This window comes from Euleptes europaea, chromosome 7, assembly GCF_029931775.1.
Source record: "Euleptes europaea isolate rEulEur1 chromosome 7, rEulEur1.hap1, whole genome shotgun sequence".
Classification (NCBI taxonomy): Eukaryota; Metazoa; Chordata; class Lepidosauria; order Squamata; family Sphaerodactylidae; genus Euleptes; species Euleptes europaea.
Genome location: NC_079318.1, coordinates 37,014,627 through 37,034,006, shown reverse-complemented (window position 1 = coordinate 37,034,006; position 19,380 = coordinate 37,014,627). Strand labels below are relative to the sequence as shown.

Below are 19,380 nucleotides of genomic sequence, written 5' to 3'. Positions count from 1 at the left end.
TTCCCCTGTCAAAAGGGACAAGAATGATGGAGTGTTGTTTCTATTGCTATGTCCCTTTTTTCCAGCAGGACATAAATCAGAAGGCTTAAGAAATCTCTGTGTCACACACACACACACACACACACACACACTTTCCCACCCCAACGCAATTTCTCTTCCATCACTACTCTCAATTAACTCTTGCCTCCCTTCATATTCCAGACAATATTAGCAAAGAGGTGGCTAGACCTTAAGTAAAATTCACACACGTCCTTGTCCCTGTATTATTAATAGATAAAAGGCAATTGAACTTCCCTCAATCCCAAATCTCAGGCCTGGCTGAATTCATTAGGACTAGGTTCTGCTCAGTTCAGATCTCTCAACTTCCTAACACTCCCCTCCTCTCCATCATACTCATTCCCTCCTCTCCATCATACTCATTCCCAATGCCAACAAATACAAGGCAGATTCTGCATCTTATTTTGTGGATTGGGCCTTCTCCTGGGCATTGTACCAGAGTCTGGGCTTTCCTTTATAAATTCCCAGTTCATTCTTGCTTTCCACTGCCACAAAAAAAGTGATCTAGAGTTTTCTGTCACCTTAAGGACTAATAAATGCACTGTGGGTGCCACAAATTTGTTAATCTTTAAAATGTCAGAAGACTCTTTGTCATTTTGGCCGCAGCAGACTAACATGCTTACCCCTGTGGAATGTATCTTCATAAAAATGAAGTACTTAGAATAAAGTTTAAGCTTTACCTATGGGATGCTGATTCCCAGATATGAAACACCAATGCTTTCCAAGGAGACATCCAAAGACCTTATGTTCCCAGCATCTGAGAACAGGATAACAGTCGGAGAGTGGTCTAGAAAAAGGAAGAAGGCCTGACTTGTAGCTGTTTTCATGTACCCTTCAGCTTCTTGTGATCTGTGCAGTTATTTGCCTTGCTGCTGAAGGGGACAGGCTACACTGCCGTGGACTCATCTGGAGTATGACTTTACAAGGCTGGGAGAATGGTCCCCCACATGATGCATGGTAACAGACATGTACTGTTCTTGTTAGATATGGTCAAAGTGGCCTAGTTGTTGGAGACAGAGCTGAGAAGAAACAGCCCAGCTTCTTGGTGCTGTCACTGTTTCCTCCTTTCCTTTTTTACTTTTTTTTTTTTTTTGCATGTGGCTGTCAGTCTGCAGTTCTGTGTTGTAGTTCTGATGGTGGTGCTGGCTGCCTGTCTCAAGTCAAAGCCATTACAGCTCTCCAGAACTAGAAGAAGACCCAGAAGCTGTTGAGACCCCTATGGGATGGTGAAAGGGATCAATCCTCTCTGATTCACATACATAGGTAGGTACCTCTACTCGTGTGTTGGCCTATCGGCTCCCAAAGACCATGTCTGGCGACAGGGTACTTTCTGTAGCATATTATTCACACCCTCACAGTGAGGTCTCCACACAGGACCCATTCCGATGGAGATGGCGGTGATCGTGGTTGAGGCAGCCCTCGTTTCGATGCACAATGAGGACGGGGAAGTAGAGGGCATCCTGGTAAGGAGGGGGGTCTTCCTCCTCCACAGTGACTTGGCTGGACAGGCGGGTCTGCTCGGTTGGGCAGCTCTGCTCATTTAGGCTCCCACTCCGGCTCTGCCACAGGCAGCTGCGCCGTGAGCCGTAGAGACGGCCCAGTGAAAAGCGGCTGCTGCTAAAGGGGATCCTGGGGCTGCCATTGCAGATACTGAGGGCACTGCGGGAGAAGATGGAAGAGCTGCTTATAGTCCTGTGACACTGCTCACAGTTCTGTCTGTAGCTCCCATAGTGGCACGAGGAGTAGGTAGTGCAGCCAGAGAGCCCCACCAAGTCCATAAGGACAGCCTCGGAGTAGCTGGGAACCAGCTGCTGGTTGGACCGGATGTGCCACTCTAGCTCCGTACTGTCCACGGTATTGACCCGGGGCATCCTTCGGCAGAAAGGGCGCTCCTCAGCTGGTGTTACTGCCACATAATCAAACCCAAAGAGTTTTTCCACATGGTAGTGAACATAGGAAGTACAGTACTCATTCAAGACCCGCAATGGCCAGGACAACGTCAAGAGAGCAGCCACCCAGAAGACATAGTGGGAGACATACCAAGGTAGGTTGTCTGGGTCTGAGAAGGCCACCATATACTCTTTGAAGTCCACATTCTTGAGATGCATGCCTTCTCTTGCCTCCATATAATCATCCAATCCCTCATTCTCTGTGAAGAAACGGGCCCTCTGGGTCAGATAGGAGTTCTCAGACTCCACATTGGCAAAGCTGAAGCACTTGGTGAAGCGAAGTCGAGTGGCTGGGAAGTTCTCCAGGTCAATCAGGTCCTTAGAGATATCTTTCACCCCGCAGTTGGAGTAGTCAAACTCTGCTTCTGCCACATGGGTATTGACCCTCTCATGGTACACTTGGGTGGTAGTATAAGCATCCCCGTTGCGATAACGAGTAACCTGGCGAGTCCTCCTGACATAGTGGTAGCTGATAGCTTTCCACCAGATGCATGGCGTGGCTTGCTGCATCCTTTGGACACGTTCATGTACACTCTCCACATCCACTTTGTACTGGAGCTCATTGCGGGTATAGCAGTGCCAACATTCCACCAGGTAGACCACGTAGAGCATCACCAGAAAGGCCAGAGGAATGTAGACATAGCCATTAGAACAGGGACTATCGTGGTACATCATTGACTTTCTGTTGTAGGCGCTATCAAATGTCAGCCGTGTCACCTTGGTAACATGGCACCAGGTCATGGCTCCCATGCAGCCATACATGAGAAGGGAGAGCACCAGGCATTTCCAGTGTGATTCCCTACAGAGTGACTTGCTGAACGACTGCTTCATTGGCCGCTGCTGCTCCACATTCCAAGAGGAAGCCAGGGAGATGGGGGGGAAAGAGAGAACAAAAGGAGAAATTACTATATAGTGGAAGAAAGGGAAAAGGCACAGAATAATGTTACTGTCTGGGTTAATACTAGCAACTAACTGGCTAGAGAATGAACCACATCTGAATATCTCCTAGGACATCAAATTTCACTCAGAGGCTACTCCTTTCAGCTGGCAAGCAAGAGAAGAAACAGGCCTAAGCTCATTCATGCCTCGTGTTAGACAAGATCACTTTCCATAATTCAAATTATATGTCATCAGGTTCAGATCAAAATACGAAATCCATGTGACATGGGTTAGGTCACAAGTGCCCGACTCAACTTGTAGTCACACCTATGATCGAGGGAATTCTTTAAAGCTTTCTGTCGCTCTGTTTGGCGCAGGAGAATAGCAAGACGGGTAGAGGCGCTTTTGTGCCATTTTTGCCAGAAGAAAGGGCCATTGGGGGGGGGGCTGTGTGCCCCTTCCTCGGGATCCAGACAGAAGCTTAAAGCCCCTCCCCCCCTACAGTGATCCTGAGCTGAACTGAGTAACTAAACTCTTTGAAGGGGAGTTTCCTGACCTCATGTGTGACTACAACTCAGGTCAGGCACCTTTGACTTGACTCATGTCATACATACCATGTATTTTGGCCTTTACAGAAATGGGAAACCAGTGCCCACTTCCTGCCATCCAGGGGCTGCCATATATTCTTTCTTCATATGCTCATGAGACCCATGGCATGTTGACCTGGCCTGGAACCTATGAGCATATTATCATCTTTTTACATTCTGAATGAAGTAGCTAAATGGCTGCTTTGTCAATTAGTTCATGTCACATAGCAAGATTGCTCCCCCTTGCCATATGCATAAACTTCCCCTCTGTCATTTGAAGCACATCTGATGTATGCTACTCCTAGGAAATTACAACTATGCCTACATCTTCAGTCACAATTTGCTAGTGACACCTATCTTCCTTATTCAGTGGTTTCTGCCCTCTGCTTGAAACCTTCCTCTCAAGACAAATTATTTGTATTTATGGAATCCAACTATTCACCTGCCAGGTCTAGATATGGCCCCTTTCCCTTTTATCAGTGGAAAGCAATCAGATGAGATTTAAATCTTTTTGTTTTCTATACCACTTATATTCTAGAATAACTCAGAACAAAGAAAAGTAGTATAACAAACTTGGAACCAGCCAAGTTCTCTGGTCAAATACATATATCAGTAAATCCATACGAAGTAATATCTTTGCACAACCACACATTTCAGTTATGAAAAACAAGAGATGCACAGAGTTTAAACACTAGGGAATGACAGCAGTTGGAAATCCTCCATCATTCTCCAGTACTTAGTATTTCTATTCCCACCAGCTTAAAGAGGGAAGAAGGGGTTTCCCTTTCCTCTTATGGACAGCACAATCCTAAGGGGGGGGGTAGTTGCAGGGTACCTGGGGACGGCACAGCCGCGCCGCCTCCTGAGCAGCTTGCTGGCCTGGCGCAGCAAGCTGAAAATGTAATTTCTCCCAAACCCTGTGAAACTGCTCTATGCAATTCCATGGTGCTGCGCCACCATTTTTGCTGGGACAAGTTCACGCCAGCAAAAGGGGGCATTCCTGGGGTGAAAGAGCTCAGGGAGCTGACTAAATTCAGCCCTGCCCCCAGGAACGCCCCCTTTGGCACCTGTCTGAGCCCTTGTGCGCCGGTGCCCCTGCCTTGCGCTGCCATGCCACTCCCCAGTGCTGGCGTAAGTGCCCCTGCGCCAGTATAAATGCCCATTTGCACGGCACAAGCAGCATCTACACTGGTGCAGGGGTCACACCGGCTCCTAAGGTCATTCAGTCCCCCCCCCCTTCAGGACTGCACTGTAAATGTGCTGGATATGTCACAACAAACAATAAATGCTTCTGATGTGCAGCCATGGGTAGGGAATAGGATTCAGTTTACACAGCAAATGCCTGATGCTAGAAAGTGTGTGATGATTAAGGATGCTTTTTACTCCTTACTTTGTCTCTGTCCAGCAAAAGCCATTGTCCTTTCTACTGCTGAGAATACCTACTGCATACTGAACAGGAGAGCTGGAGTCTCTGTATACTCTGGATGTGTCCACAAACTAAAAGGTGATCTTTTACACTGAGAATGATCTAGAGCAGGAGTGTCCAATCTTTTGGCTTCCCTGGGCCACATTGGAAGAAGAATTGTCTTGGGCCGCACATAAAAGACACTAACACTAACTTGGGCCGCACATAAAAGACACTAACACTAATGATAGCTGATTCATAATGTTTTAAGTAAGTTTACGATTTTGTGTTGGGCCGCATGCGGCCCGGGGGCCACAGTTTGGACTAGCCTGATCAAGAGGTTGAAGTAATTCCTGTTGCTACAGGTGAAATTCCTGCACTTGCTTATCTGAGCCTCAAAGTCTGATAGGAATGTAAAACAGTAAAGATGTGGTAAAGATATATGTAAAGGATTTGCTTTAATCACTACCGATGTGCTGCTTACAGAACTGCAGGTGGCTAAAAGCAGAAATACATTACAAGTCACAGTTTCTCTCCTGCCTGGATGCTGCTAGTTCTATTTTTGTACATCTCACATTTTCTGAGAGTAACTTTAGACTAGCCAGCTTCACGTTCTGAATCTTCCACATTACTAGGAAGCAAAAGGAAACCTTTCCACTGACATAGTTGGTATCCCTGAAGTCTTTACCAAAGTTTTTTTTTTAGATGCGTCTGTGTTTTCAAATTTTTGAGTGACTGTTTTTTCTAAAATGTAATTTATGTTTGCTTTTATCACTATGTATCCTATTTGTAAGGAGGAGGAATCTTGAAAGGCAAATCTCCAGATTTCCCTCATTAGGGCCTTTTAAACTGCAGGTTGTAGAGATTATATGGCCTGTCTTCATAAAATGGTCCTTATGATGTGGAAAGCCTGGTGAGGGAGAGCAAAGGATAAGGACGTACTAGAAGAAACTGCAGCTGCTTAGCCTAGCAGCAGCATCAGAAATCTTCTTACAGAGAAACTTGAGCAGATGTTCCCTAAAGGAACAAAGGACACTGCATAATGTGATGGTGATTTGGCTCGGACTGAGGTCCTGAACCTCTGAAAGCAGGTTGAGAAAGGACAATATGTTGAGAGCATCCACACTATTATCAGTAAAATGGTCTAATATTTTAAAACTCTACTACTATGAACCTTCTGGACACTCTGTGGTTTTCAACTTGCAAGGAGTTTTGTTTTATGGGTTGGTGCTCAAAAGTGATATGCCCCATTCCACAACCTCATTTGGCTATACATGTTGACCCACCTTCATACACAGAACCCTTACAGCTCCAAACCTTGATATAATCACCATGGACCAAGATGTGTATTGGGACTATAGTAATAGCGACATAATCTAGATTTCTAAATAAATTGCATGCTTTCCTGAAACATGGGGCATGTGCCACAGGGAACAGTGCTCAGAAGAGCCACAGGTGGCAAATTGAAGAGACACTTGTGGCTCCCAAGGATGGTTGCCAGCTCCAGATGGGGAAATACCTGGAGATTTTAGGGGTGGAGCCTGAGGAGAGCAGGGTTTGGGGAGGGGAGTGTCTACAATGGGGTATAATGTCATAGAGCCCACCTTCCAAAATGGGCATTTTCTCCCGGTAAACTAATTTGTTGCCTGGAGATCAGTTATAATCCCAGGAAATCTCCAGCCACCACCTGGAGGCTGGCAACCTTACAGTCCCGAGCCACTGAGTATCACTGCACTAGCTGCTCTCAAGATCCACTGCCGTAAGGCATTACTTATTGTGGGGACATTATGGACTATTTAAGAAAATTTAATTAGGAGGGGGTTTAATGTACATTTCTAAATATTTGTGTAAGATGTTCTGAACCTTAAAGTTGGAAAGGGATATAACCTACATGAATAAATAAACAAGGAAATAAACTGATCCAAACCTCCTCCTGAGTACATTCTTTTCCTAATTGACACAGAAAACCTGCCAAGCACCACAGCCTTTAATTTCTCCCAAGGTATGAAGGCCAAGGCAAATCCCTCTCTACACTGCAATCCTAAGAGCACTTTCCTGGGAGTAAGCCACTGAATAGGCCTTGGTATAATTTTGCTTAAGATTGCTCTCCAAATGTATACAAATGCATCTCTGTCCCTGAACAGAGCAAGTTTTAGGAGTTCTTCCTTGAAAGCAATAAGATTTTCACCCTGGCATCAAAGCAGTATTCACAACTCTGCCACAAACAGAAAGACAGAAGGCTGGATATAAACACTCCAGTATTTCTAGTGTTGTTCAGTTTCAAAAGTATCCAATGCATTTCAACAAGCCAGATTGCCAGGTGTCAGGGCCATCATTAACCCTCAATATCAATGCAAAATAGGATTGGCCTCTAGGGTTGAGTTAATTATGTCTCCCAACAACATCCTCCTCCCAGAAAGCAGGTGGCTTTACACTATAAAGGGCACTGAAAGAAGGAACGAGACAGATGGAGAAAATGAGAGAGCACTTAACATTAACAACTGATCTGATTTGTGCTGAGTAGCTCAGACCCTCCTCAGTACCAGTTCTAGTCTCTTTGAAAGGTGAACACAGCTATGCTTGATCTCCCATCATGATGGAACACTAAATGCCAGTGTCTTCTTTTAGCTTTCCTACAATTCCTACTGCCCCCCATAGCTTTTGCCAGTGGAACATACCGATTGGAAGGGTTGCCAATCTCCAGGTAGCACCTGGAGATCTCCCGCTATTACAGTTGATCTCCAGACTACAAAGATCAGTTCCCCAGGAGAAAATGGCTGCTTTGGAGAGTGGGCTCTATGGTGTTGAACCCTGCTGAGGTCCCTCCCCTCCCCAACCCCCCCTCCCAGGCTCCACCCCCCAAATCTCCAGGTATTTCCTAACCCAGAGCTGGCAACCCTACCAATCGGGGATTTGACTTGTTTCCCATGAATAGTGGCTATGAATTTCTAAGGAAGCATAACAGGGACAGTGGAGCTTCCTGCACATTATAGGTAAGACAAGATGCTGTGCATTCCTCATATCCAGTGCTAACCCTGGCTGATGCCCAGTACTAGTTCCCTAGTATCCTTGTCTGTCTGCTCTCAGTCCAGCAAAACTGCAGGAGTGCCCTGTTTACTTTGCAACTTAGCATAACAACTCCAAGGAACAGAGTAGCCTCCCATCATATTCTACTATTAGTTGTCCTTACAAGAATACCCCTGTTGCAAAACAGGGACTTTTGACTATACTGAAAGGCAAGAAACTATGGAAGGCACAGAATTTCAGACTCCCAAACACAAAAGTCCTTATCAAGCCTGTCTTCGATTTGTGAGCATTCAACATAATTTATTCATGAATTGTTAATCTTTTCACTGCAGCCCCGAGGTCTACTCACATGCACACAATATTCCCCATGGGACATCTTGCAATTCACAGTGACTTGATCTCTAGCCCTAATTCTAAATTCCCTACTATCCTCCACCTCCTTCTCTTTCAAATCATTCCCTTTTCCTTCCATCTTCCAGCCAGTTCAGTCATCGCCAAAGTATCCCAAATTGTGTGTGTGCGTGTGTGTGTGTGTGTGAAGTGCCGTCAAGTCGCAGCCGACTTATGGCAACTCCTTTTTTTGGGGTTTTCATGGCAAGAGACTAACAGAGGTGGTTTGCCAGTGCCTTCCTCCGCACAGCAACCTTGGTAATTCCTTGGGCTGACCCTGCTTAGCTTCTGAGATCTGACGAGAGCAGGTTAGCCTGGGCCATCCAGGTCAGGGCCCCAAATTCTATAAAATCCTAAATATTACAATTATGCAAATAACAGTTATAGTACAATGCAACAAATTACTCTAGACATACTAAGCACAAGTGTGGTAGAGGTAAGACCATTAGTGCCTATGTAAACAGATTAATCAATCATGAATTAATCTCCTAGTTATGCATTTATACACTGCAGATTTATAGGGTCTTATTAACCCTGCCAGCAGGTTTTCAGGAATTCAGTGTTATTGGCGATCGTTTCAGAGAGTATAGTTAAATTATAAAGAGGATTTTTTAATGACTTTCTGCTATGTCAGAGAAACCAACACCTTTCACGATGCAGTCAAATTATCCCTATCATGTGTGTCAATTGTATTTTTAAGGTCCTTTCTTCTAGGGGTGTGGAAAAACTAGGATACCTTATATTGGATAAGTGATGCAGAAAGGATTGCTCATCTGTGAAGAATGCACAACAATCTATTTGTAAAATATTCTCTCAGCACAGAAGACAAAATTCATAACTCATTTGCATATACCTCTTTTCTGGTGGCCTGCCACCACTGGTCTCCTGACAATCCTGGCTTAGAAGGTGATTACATATTGTTGCTTGGACACATTGTCCAAAAACATCTTTGGTGTGTTTGAGATGCATGAGCCTTGATATGAGAGCAAGCAAGAAGAGGTAACAGGATCGTGTTACGAAGGCCTCTGTACCTCCCCTCCTGAACAGCCAGGAATGAACCGCCTCAACAGTCCCAATGGGAAGTATTCCTGATCTGTCCTCACTACGAATTCAGTGGAGAGTCATTTGCTCTTGTTTGCTTCTGTTCTAGTTTTGCATCTTCTAAGATGAAGTATGTTAGAGCTAAATGTATTTCCAGAGGAAACTATTGCTTTTGAAAAGAGTACTGGTAATCTAGTTTACTCAAAAGGAAGAGGGATGATACACAAGGTACAAGAAGGGCTGATGCCCTCCTTTTCAAACCTGGAAGTCTCATTTTGAGGACAGAATAGGATGTAATTGTTTACAGATGGCCTGAAAAACTTTAACATGGAAGCAAGGAACAACTCCCCTCTTGCTCTGGAGAGGTAACAGTTCAGAATACAACCGTCAGTAGCATGTTGAGGCCATTACCGAACATCCAACTTCAGTCTTAAGGGAACTTGGGTTAGGGATGCCAGATCAAGATGTCAATGCTAGTGATCTCTTAGGAGGTGTGAAAACTCAAAGGGAATCCATGATATTTGGTGGGACTTTGGTGTTTGGTGGGACTCTAAAATAGGGCCTGCATATTAGGATTAAGCATAATTAGCTAGATAGTTTGAGAGAGATACAAAACTTGTTTTAGAGGGTAGCCGTGTTGATCTGCAGTAGAACAGTTAGATTTGAGCCAAGCAGCAACTTAGAGATTTGGAGGGTATGAGGTGTCAAAAATCAAAGCTCCCTTCGTCAGGTATCTTTGATTCTCAAAAGCTCAAACTCCAAAAATCTTGTTGGTCTCTAAGGTGCTGCTGGACTTGAATCTAGTGTTACTGGCATTTACCAATGCACAATTTTTCCATCATTAACACTGAAAAAATGCTGTCAAAGGGCAGATTTTAATCCCACTAGGTACTGGAGTGATTTGCCTTCTCTCTCAGAGGTGCAAATTACTCCCTGCCAGAAAAAACAACAACACCATGACAGCTGTCACTGCAAGTCAAGAGGGATTTCTAATTCAGCTGCCTCAGGAAGGTATCAAGGGAGGCCTCTTACCATGATATGGTCTGGAGGAGATAAAAGGCACTACAGATTGCACAACATGCAAAGCTAAGCTGGAAATGTGCTGAGACCCATATAAAGGGAATTCTGTTCTAAGAACTGCCTCACTGGATAAGTAGTAGGGTTGCCTTGCTGTCCCATAAAATGAAATGAAACAATAATCTTGTTCTGTTTCATGCACCTTTGCTCTGTCCTCATTGTCCATAAAGGAGCCCCGTGGCACAGAGTAGTAAGCCGCAGTACTGCAGTCCAAGAACTGCTCACGACCTGAGTTCGATCCTGATGGGAGTCAGTTTCAGGTAGCCGGCTCAAGGTTGACTCAGCCTTCCATCCTTCCGAGGAAGGTGACTGGGGAAGGCACTGGCAAACCACCCCGTAAAAAACAAAGTCTGCCTAGTAAACGTCGGAATGTGACGTCACCCCATGGGTCAGGAATGACCCGGTGCTTGCACAGGGGACCTTTACCTTTTACCATTGTCCAGAACCAAACATCTCTAAAGCTTTTTAAAGTGTTTTTTGAGAAATAGGGGGTCAGTACTCTGAAAGCGTTTGTAAGTTAAAACAGCATTTTTTCCTATATGAAAATTTAAGTCAGAGAGAGGACTTGCCTTAAGCCTCACAACTCGAACCAACTTTCAGGACTATGACATGTGACTCTTCTGGGGACCCACCTCAGTGACACTATGTTTGAGAATTGTCATGTAAAGTAGAGGCAAGATGCTGATGCGTTAAATTCCTTGACAGACAGGACAATAAAAGAGCTGCTGGGTGTGAAGAAGGGAAACTAGGTAACAAGCAGGCACAAGATGCACTTTCCAGAGTTCTGTCATACACAATCATTTGGTCAAGATACAAAATATAATCAGCTTTGTTCCTCCTCCCCTTCAGCAACTATATCTTAGACTGGAGACATGGTGGCTTCATTTCTTCCTAAATCAATCCTAAAGAAATCCTAGCTTTTAGTCAGCTTGCAAAGAATGGATCTGTTGTGTCAGGCTCTGTCCAAGGAAACTGAATTACATAATCCTAGGTCCACACATGCTCCCCAAAGGTCACACCAAGGAGGAGGAGGAGGAAAAGTTGATTTATATGCGCCAACTTTCTCTACCACTTAAGGAAGAATCAAACCAGCTTACAACCACCTTCTCTTCCCCTCTCCACAACAGACACCCTGTGAGGTAGGTGGGGCTGAGAGAGCTCTAAGAGAGCTGTAACTAGCCCAAGGTCACCCAGCTAACTTCATATGTAGGAGTGGGGAAACCAACCTGGTTCACCAAATTAGCGTCTGCTGCTCATGTGGAGGAGTGGGGAATCAAACCTGGTTCTTCAGATTAGAGTCCAACGCTCCAAACCACCGCTGTTAACCACTACACCACGCTGGCTCTCTACCTACTCCTTTGCAAATTGAGCAATGCTTCTAACTGCAGAAGGAAAGAGAGAGAATGAGCTACCAGGGACCCAGAGAAATGCTCTGTTGAGAAGAATGAAGGTGTGCCACTGACTCGGGGGCTCAGAAACTGTCCATTTCCTGCCATGGCCCACCTTAAAAGCACACCAAGCTAGACTGTATGTAAATCCCTGTTCTAATCTAACCTATATGGCCTTTGCTGTCATCAGTTCCTCCTCTATTAAAAAAAAATAACAGTGACGTCCCTCAGGATTATTGAAAGGACAAGCAAAGCACTCCAAATATTAACATTACAAATGTAGTTTAAACTATGCAAAGCTTTTTAAATTCCATAGTTTGTTTCCTAGTTTCTATGGCAAACCAACCACTATGGGGTCACCATAAGTCAGCTGTGACTTGACAGTAAAAAAACAGACCTGAGTGATACCATGAAGGGGTTGAATGAGTTTCAGAAACTGCTAATCTGAGCTTCACCCCATTAAAAGGGTGCTTGAATCAGTACTTATGTACCTCTGTGTGTGTGAGTGCGTGCATGCGCATGTTGAGAAAGGGAGGGGGTAAGCCAAAGGTAAAAATGGACCTTGATGAAACTGCTGTGGAGCTGCAACTCTCTTTATCTAGATGGAGACAATGTGATGGCTTACATGTCCTAATGATACCTCTAGACCATTCAAGCCTTACAGCAGCAGCAGAGAATCTGCTTCTGAAAAAGTAGTGCTTTCAGTGGCGCTGTTGACAATTCAAGGCACCTCCAAGGAAGGAAGAATGACAGCAGCTTCTTCTCAGCTTCAGATTCCTATTTTCCAGGTTCCTGGTTTTACTTTGCAGTTCCCTACAGGTCTTGACCACAAGGGACTCCAGCTCCTGGCTACTATTTACAAACAGTGAGGAAGCTTTTCCAGTACTGTCCATAGGGGATGAGAATAGGAGGAAAATGAGATACCAGAATCGCCTTGTTACACAGTCAACAATAGTGTGGTGCTAGCAGAAGAACTTCACAGCTAAAGGGAAGATGTCATTGAATCCTGCACCCAGTTACTCATGAATATTCCATTTAACAGCCCATTCCTGAGCATTGGGCTGAAAGTGTAGTGGAAGCGGCATGACCCCACCACCAGCGTATGTTCCCTCTTATTATGGAATAGGAGGGACTTACACTGGCGGCGGTGGCAGTTCCGTTGGCGTCTAGGTGCTGTGGAGCCTGCACGGTATTCCTCTGATGTTGCAGCCTCTCCGGGACCTAAATCCCAGAAGAGAAATGCAGCGCCAATGGGGGGGGGGCTTCCCAGGGGCAGAGCTGACTGTAACCAGCTTCCTAAGCCCCTCCCAACTGGGAATGCCCCCTCCAGCAACAGCGTTGCTGCACCAGATTTTTCTTGGCACAGCATTGCTGTGTCAATAATGCTATTTTCCCCATTTTTTTTTTTTTTTTAAAGGCCTTTTTAAGCCTTGCAGTGGCCAGGAAACCTCTTTGGAGGCGCCACAGTGGTGCCTCAGCCACACCGTCCCCGGCCGCTGCAAGGCTCAGGAATGAGCCGTAAATCAACAGGATTTATATACTGCATGTGATTTGTAGAACTGCATGTTAATTGAACACGACCAATGAAGTGTTCTCTACCAACATGGTTCTCAAGGTGTGAGGCAGGCCTCCAGAAGAGGAATCAAACAATTATACTGAAGACCTCAGCACCTCCTAACCACCATTTCCCTCCCACAGCCAATAATTATGCATGCCTTGATGGATTCAGTCTTTCGAGTCCACACCTCAAGGATTCTGGGATGAACACCCCAGTCAGCACCTAAGCAATCTTCAATGGTTTTTGTGCTACATTTGGACATTATCTACATCCTTTGCTTAAGAAAACTGGTACCAATACATCTGGAAACCTTTCTCTCCTTGATGAAACAATTCCTTTCTTTTATACTAACATGACCTAAATTCATACCCACTCCCTGTCAGCCCACATAGCTACTCCGGCGGGGGGGGGGGGGATGACACTGGACTATCTTCTCATATTCCAGACAACACAGGGGACTGAAACACAAAACTGGGGAGTTAGGACATGCTGTCCCTATTCTGTATCCAAAGGCTACCTGTCCTGAAGGCTGCAAGACCAGCTGTTATCATCAGGCACTGCATTTATGTGAAAACATAACTGAGTAATAAAAACATTTCATCCAGGAATCCAGGTTTCTCTATGGTGCTCACACTGAGTAACTTTCTCTTTTGCAGTCCAATGTCTACCATACGCTGAGATCAATACTTTGCCTCAGCCCTGAATAAGCACTAGGCTATGTTACAAAATGACCACAGAATTTGAATTGTTTTTAAAAAGAGTTCCTTTTCTAGAAATTCACATGCCAATCCTATGAAAGCTAAGTCCACCTAAGCCCATTAGAAATTATCGGTTTAGGCAACAGACCTAACTCAGCAGAGGTCAAAGCTGTTACAGTCCAGTGGAAGTAACTGTTCAAAGCCCTACTGGTCCTCTCCCACACTACTGCCAATTGTCTTCTGTCTGTCCCTGCCCAGTCACACATCTTGGTCCTCTCACCTCTATTCAAAATGCCAAAGCCAAAATAATTTACCTCCCTCATAACCACATCCATGTAATGTTCCTTCTCTAATCCCTACCATAGTTTACCAACCACAGCATTCTCCTTACTGTTAAAGCTCCCCATGGATCATACCATTCTTCTCTGTGACATCAAGACACTTCCAACTCATGGAGACCCTATGAATCAATGTCCTCCAAAACGTCCTATCTTTAACAGCCTTGCTCAGGTCTTGCAAACTGAGGGCGCTTTGGCAAACTGAGGGCGCTTTGGCTTCCTTTATAGAGTCTATTTCTTGAGGGGTCATCCTCTTTTCTTGCTGCCTTCAACTTTTCCTAGCATGATTGTATTTTCCATTCTTCTCTATATGCCCTTATTTCCCATCATATCTTTGTCAGTGACTTTGACAAAGCTCTACTACCTTCAATCATAGAAAAGTTGATTTTTATATGCCGACTTTCTTTTACCACCTAAGGAAGAATCAAACCAGCTTACAATCACCTCCACAACAGACACCCTGAGGTAGGTGGAGCTGAGAGAGCACTAAAGAGCTGTGACTAGCCCAAGGTCACCCAGCTGGCTTTATGTGCAAGAGCAGGGAATCAAACCCAGTTCACCAGATTAGCATCCGCCACTTATGTGGAGGAGTGGAGAATCAAACCCAGTTCTCCAGATCAGAGTCCACTGCTCCAAACCACTTCACCACGCTGGCTCTCATACAAAAATTCCTGATCTCTTCAATAACGCTACCCACTCTCTCTCACTGCCCCAATACCTTGAATTCCCTTCCAGTACACCTATAAGTTACCATATTTTTCTCTCTCTTAGTTCAACCTCCTCCTCAAAACCTATACTTTGTATGAAAGGCTTTGGCTTAACCCATCAGAGTGCATCCCTGCAAACATAATTTGAGTGATTCCACTATGGAAACACACTTGCCATTTTTTATCAAACGTACAATATTGTCTCCCAAATCAAGCTCAAAGGAAACCTGTTCTTCCTATCTGAAGGCAAAAGAGATGTGCACAGTGCTCATTGCCTGGCCCTCATGGCAATCACAAAGCCAGTCTCTCCCCTTCCTCCAAATTGTTTCTCAACTTTTTTTAAAAAAGTATTATTAATTATTGAATCACATGCAATGCAGTGAAAAAAATCCTCACACCGGAAACATGGGGAGGCATGGAAAGTACTGCTTAATGTGGAGCAACGATGTGTGTCATTTGAGGAGTGAACTCAAAGAGAAGTCGAGCTCACTGTCAACAAAAAATCACGCATACAGATCCTTCCCTGTGAGTACATCTGGATGTGACCTTAGACAACTGAAATGTATAATATTCAAGTACATTTCCAGCATTCAGCCGTTCCCCACCTTTCCTTTGTTCCCACTCCTTACTGTCAACATTTAAACTGTAAGCTATTTGAGACAGAGACCTATCATTTTTGCATATGTAACTATGGAAGTGCAGGGAAAATACAATAACAGCAGATTTGGTAATGATAATAATAACAGGAAGGGTGACCTTGGGCAGGGCAGCTGTGGATCATAATTAGAAGTAGAGCCAAAGCTTTGTAAGAGTACCTCAATGGTAGATTAATACTGCAAGAGAGATGCTGGTCAGCTCTGGTTCTTTGCAATGGAGAGCAGAAGTTAAGTAAGAAGGAGGGTTTACAATCCTACGCATGAAAGAACAAGCATGGGGTGTGTGTGCTGGAACAAAATTCTTATGAAAAAACTGTGAAACCAAAACAGTAGGGTAAACAATAAATATACTGAAGGGTGAAAAGGACAAGGAGAAATTGATCTGGATTAACGCTCAGCATTTGGATGGAGATGGGAGTATTGGATTGAATTTTCAAGTAATGGAGCAACTAGAGGGAAAGATTACTTTGGTAACTGATGCCCATATTCTCAAAGCCTTGTCTAACCTTCAGAATCAACAATAGATACAGTAGATCCACCAGCAACATCAGCTCTCTACCAGACTATAGAACTTTTATGATGTGGCCTTACCTCACTTGCATTGCAAACCTAAACAAAGTTCCACACTTCTAAGCCCACAACGGTCTGTTTAAGATTGCACTAAGTCCTCATTTTTTAAGTCCTCACTTCCACCCCTCTCTTTGGAGAGATACTTCCCAGGGGAAAGTTCCCTCAGTCTCTTTTAGTTACTAATATTATTCTAGATTAATTAAACTGACGTTTTTCACATCAGATTAAAACTACTGTCCCTTACTTAAACTCCGTCCTCTCCCTTTAAAGCATGAAGAAAAACCTACCCTCTAACCATCTTGAACTGTTGCAGCATAGTGTCCAAGAGACTCAACTACAAATGAGGAAAGTCCTAAATCTCAGCTCTACCATTAAATCACAAGGCAGAATTAGACAAACCTCTCTCTCTTTCTCTCTCTAATGGGTTTAATAATTTTAACCTACCTTATAGGGTTGCTGAAAGGATTGTAATGTATGTGAAGTGGTTTGAACACTTCAGAGTTAATTGTTAATTATGGTTATTATGATTATTGTTAATGAATATATGAGAAAAAACAGCTAGAGCTTAACAACTACACCAGTAACTGCTTATTAAAATGCTTCTGAATTTTGAACAGCAGTGAGCTGCTGTACAGGTACCTTTCAAATCCATTTACACAAATTCTGGCAAAAAAACAGGTAGTAGTAACATAGTACTAACTAGCTAAACACGCAAATGCTACCAAAACTATACATGCTGTCCAGAAAGAAAAAAAGGCCAAAATAGAGAGATGTGGCTCTCTTCTTCACTCCAATGAAACAGGGAATGCCAACAAACACACCAGTATTATTGACATCAGTTCTCATGCATAAATTCAGTGGCAGGAGACCAGGGGAAAATGCCCACTGACGCTTGCTATTGTGGAAGACAACTGACTGCTATCTACCACCTGCCTTATCATAATAAACCTTCTTCTCATGTGTGTGCAGAAATTCAGGACATGGTTCCTGCTATAAACCATAAGAAAGTCAATGTTCTCTTTGCCTGATACCTGTCAGGACAAACCTTTCAGCATCTTTTCTGACATCCTGGCTTCCTCCGCAGTGTGTTCTTAGTGTTTACCTTAACAGCAGCCCTCTCGCTCTTAAGGTTTGTTTACATGGCAGAGATCATGATTTTCTCTCTGCAAAAAAAAAAACCTTCACGGTTTCTGTTTAGCATTCACATGTTGCAGTGTTGTTTTTTAAGATAGTTTTGTCACGCTTACAGATTTTTGAGGGTAGGTAATTGCTACAGGCAATGAAAATCACTGATTTTTATAACGCAACATGAGAAAGGGGACCACATGTAACATAACAAGCAGAGTGGCATCACTAACTGAAGCATATGAACAAGCAGCCTCAGCTCTGGGGCAGATGGTTTGTTTTACTCTTTCACTGCCATAGAGCCTTGGCTCTTTTGGGTTCTCCATTTGTTATAAAAAGGAAACACAATCACTGCCCTTAAGGAATGACAAAACGGCATTTTAAAGACACTGGGCTCTGGATCACAAAAGCTTTTTGCCACAAAAAACGTATCAGCCTTTGAAGGTACCAGGAGACACTTTGTCATATGGGCTACAACAGACTGACAAGGATACCCCTCTGGAATGTGCCTCGATGGAATACCTGCTGTTTACAGAGGAAATCAGCCACGATTTTCCAGACAAATTCAGAGTTTGTGTACACACACATAGTTCTGCCCCTTTATACCAGATTTATTGAGCCAGAACCATAACTACGACCCCCTCCTTCAGGCCTCTCAATCATGGACGAAAATCCCAGGCTCCTGCATATGCATGCCCCGAAGTGGTGGTGGTGGGGGGAAATCTGTCCTTTTAGGGATCAAGAGGTAACAACTCTGTGTCAAGCGATTCTTAATGAGGATAGATTTCCCCCCCTTAGCTTTATTTAGGGTCAAATCTGTTAGCAACAGCGGGGACGGAAGAGCCCAGCGAGGGATGTGACTCTCTGGAGAAGAACCGGCATCACCACTCCTTTTACCCGGGGGCGATTAGCGAGGAGAGCCGCATTGCAAGCCTTCCAGGAAGGGTCTCCTCGGCCATTTATGCACGGGAGGTTTTGCCTTGGATTCGCCGCTTACTGCATGCACATTTCTCAAAACTCTGCACGGGGGTTAATTTTTGAGTTCTGAGAATTCGGATTGGGGGCAGGGAAAACGTGCATCCACAGAGCAGCAGATCCAAGGCAAAAAAAAAACACAAACCACCCCGTGCATAAACGGCCCTCTAGAGGCAGGCGAATGCCCGATTGCTGCGGCGGCGGCTGGGGTAGGGAGAGCAACGGTGCGAGCGGAAGATTGCGTACCTGTGAATGCAAAGCGCACCGGCCCGGGGTGCAAGCCAAGCCCCGCGCCGGAGCGGAGCCTCACCGCGACGGATGCAACGAGCGTGCCATGCAAAAGCCGGTCGCATGCAGACGGGGGGGAGCAACGTGTTTTTGCAAGGGGCTGCCCGGGGCGGGCGGGCAGGCAGGCAGCGCCGCTCTCTCTCTCTCGCTCTCCTCACCTCCTCTCGGGCCGCCTCCGCCTCCTCCTGAGGCACCGAGGTGCTGCTGCCTCTCTCGCTGCTGCTGCCGGCCGCGGCCGCCGAGGCTGGGGGGGACATGGCGGCGGCGGCGGAGGCTCGGGGCCTCTCGGGTGGGCGACCAGCAGACGCGGCGGCGGCGGCGCATTATCCCGCCACGGCGAGCCGGGCAGCGCCACCCCGGCGGCCGCGCCAGGGCCGGGGGCCGGGCGGGGAGAGCCCGGCAGCCGGCGGCGCCTCCGGCATGGCGTCCCCCGCCCCGAAGCCCAGGGGGCGCCCCGGCCGGGAAGAGCCGGGCGAGGGCGACCCTCCACGGCTCGCCTCAGAAGAGCCGTTGGCTTCGCGCCTGAGGGGAACTCCCGAGCCGAACCTCGCGCGCCACCCGCCCGGGTGCGCGCGCACCGAGGGGGGGAGAGGGGGCGGGGAACTGAGGGGGGGCGAGCGAGGGAGCGGCTCGCAGGTGCAAGGGCGGGAAAACCGTTAGGCGCG

General features: G+C 45.6%; 1 protein-coding gene across 1 annotated transcript; it reads right to left on the bottom strand.

Annotated features, from left to right (window-relative positions):
* Window positions 1-1,326: 1,326 nt before the first annotated feature.
* Window positions 1,327-18,973, bottom strand: TMEM151B (transmembrane protein 151B). The gene is made up of 2 exons (XM_056852982.1): window positions 18,874-18,973; window positions 1,327-2,846 (listed from the first exon to the last, which is right to left on the bottom strand). Exons 1-2 carry the CDS (start codon window positions 18,970-18,972, stop codon window positions 1,410-1,412), a joined length of 1,536 nt encoding a protein of 511 aa, XP_056708960.1. The 5' UTR covers window position 18,973; the 3' UTR covers window positions 1,327-1,409.
* Between the last annotated feature and the right edge of the window lie 407 nt (window positions 18,974-19,380).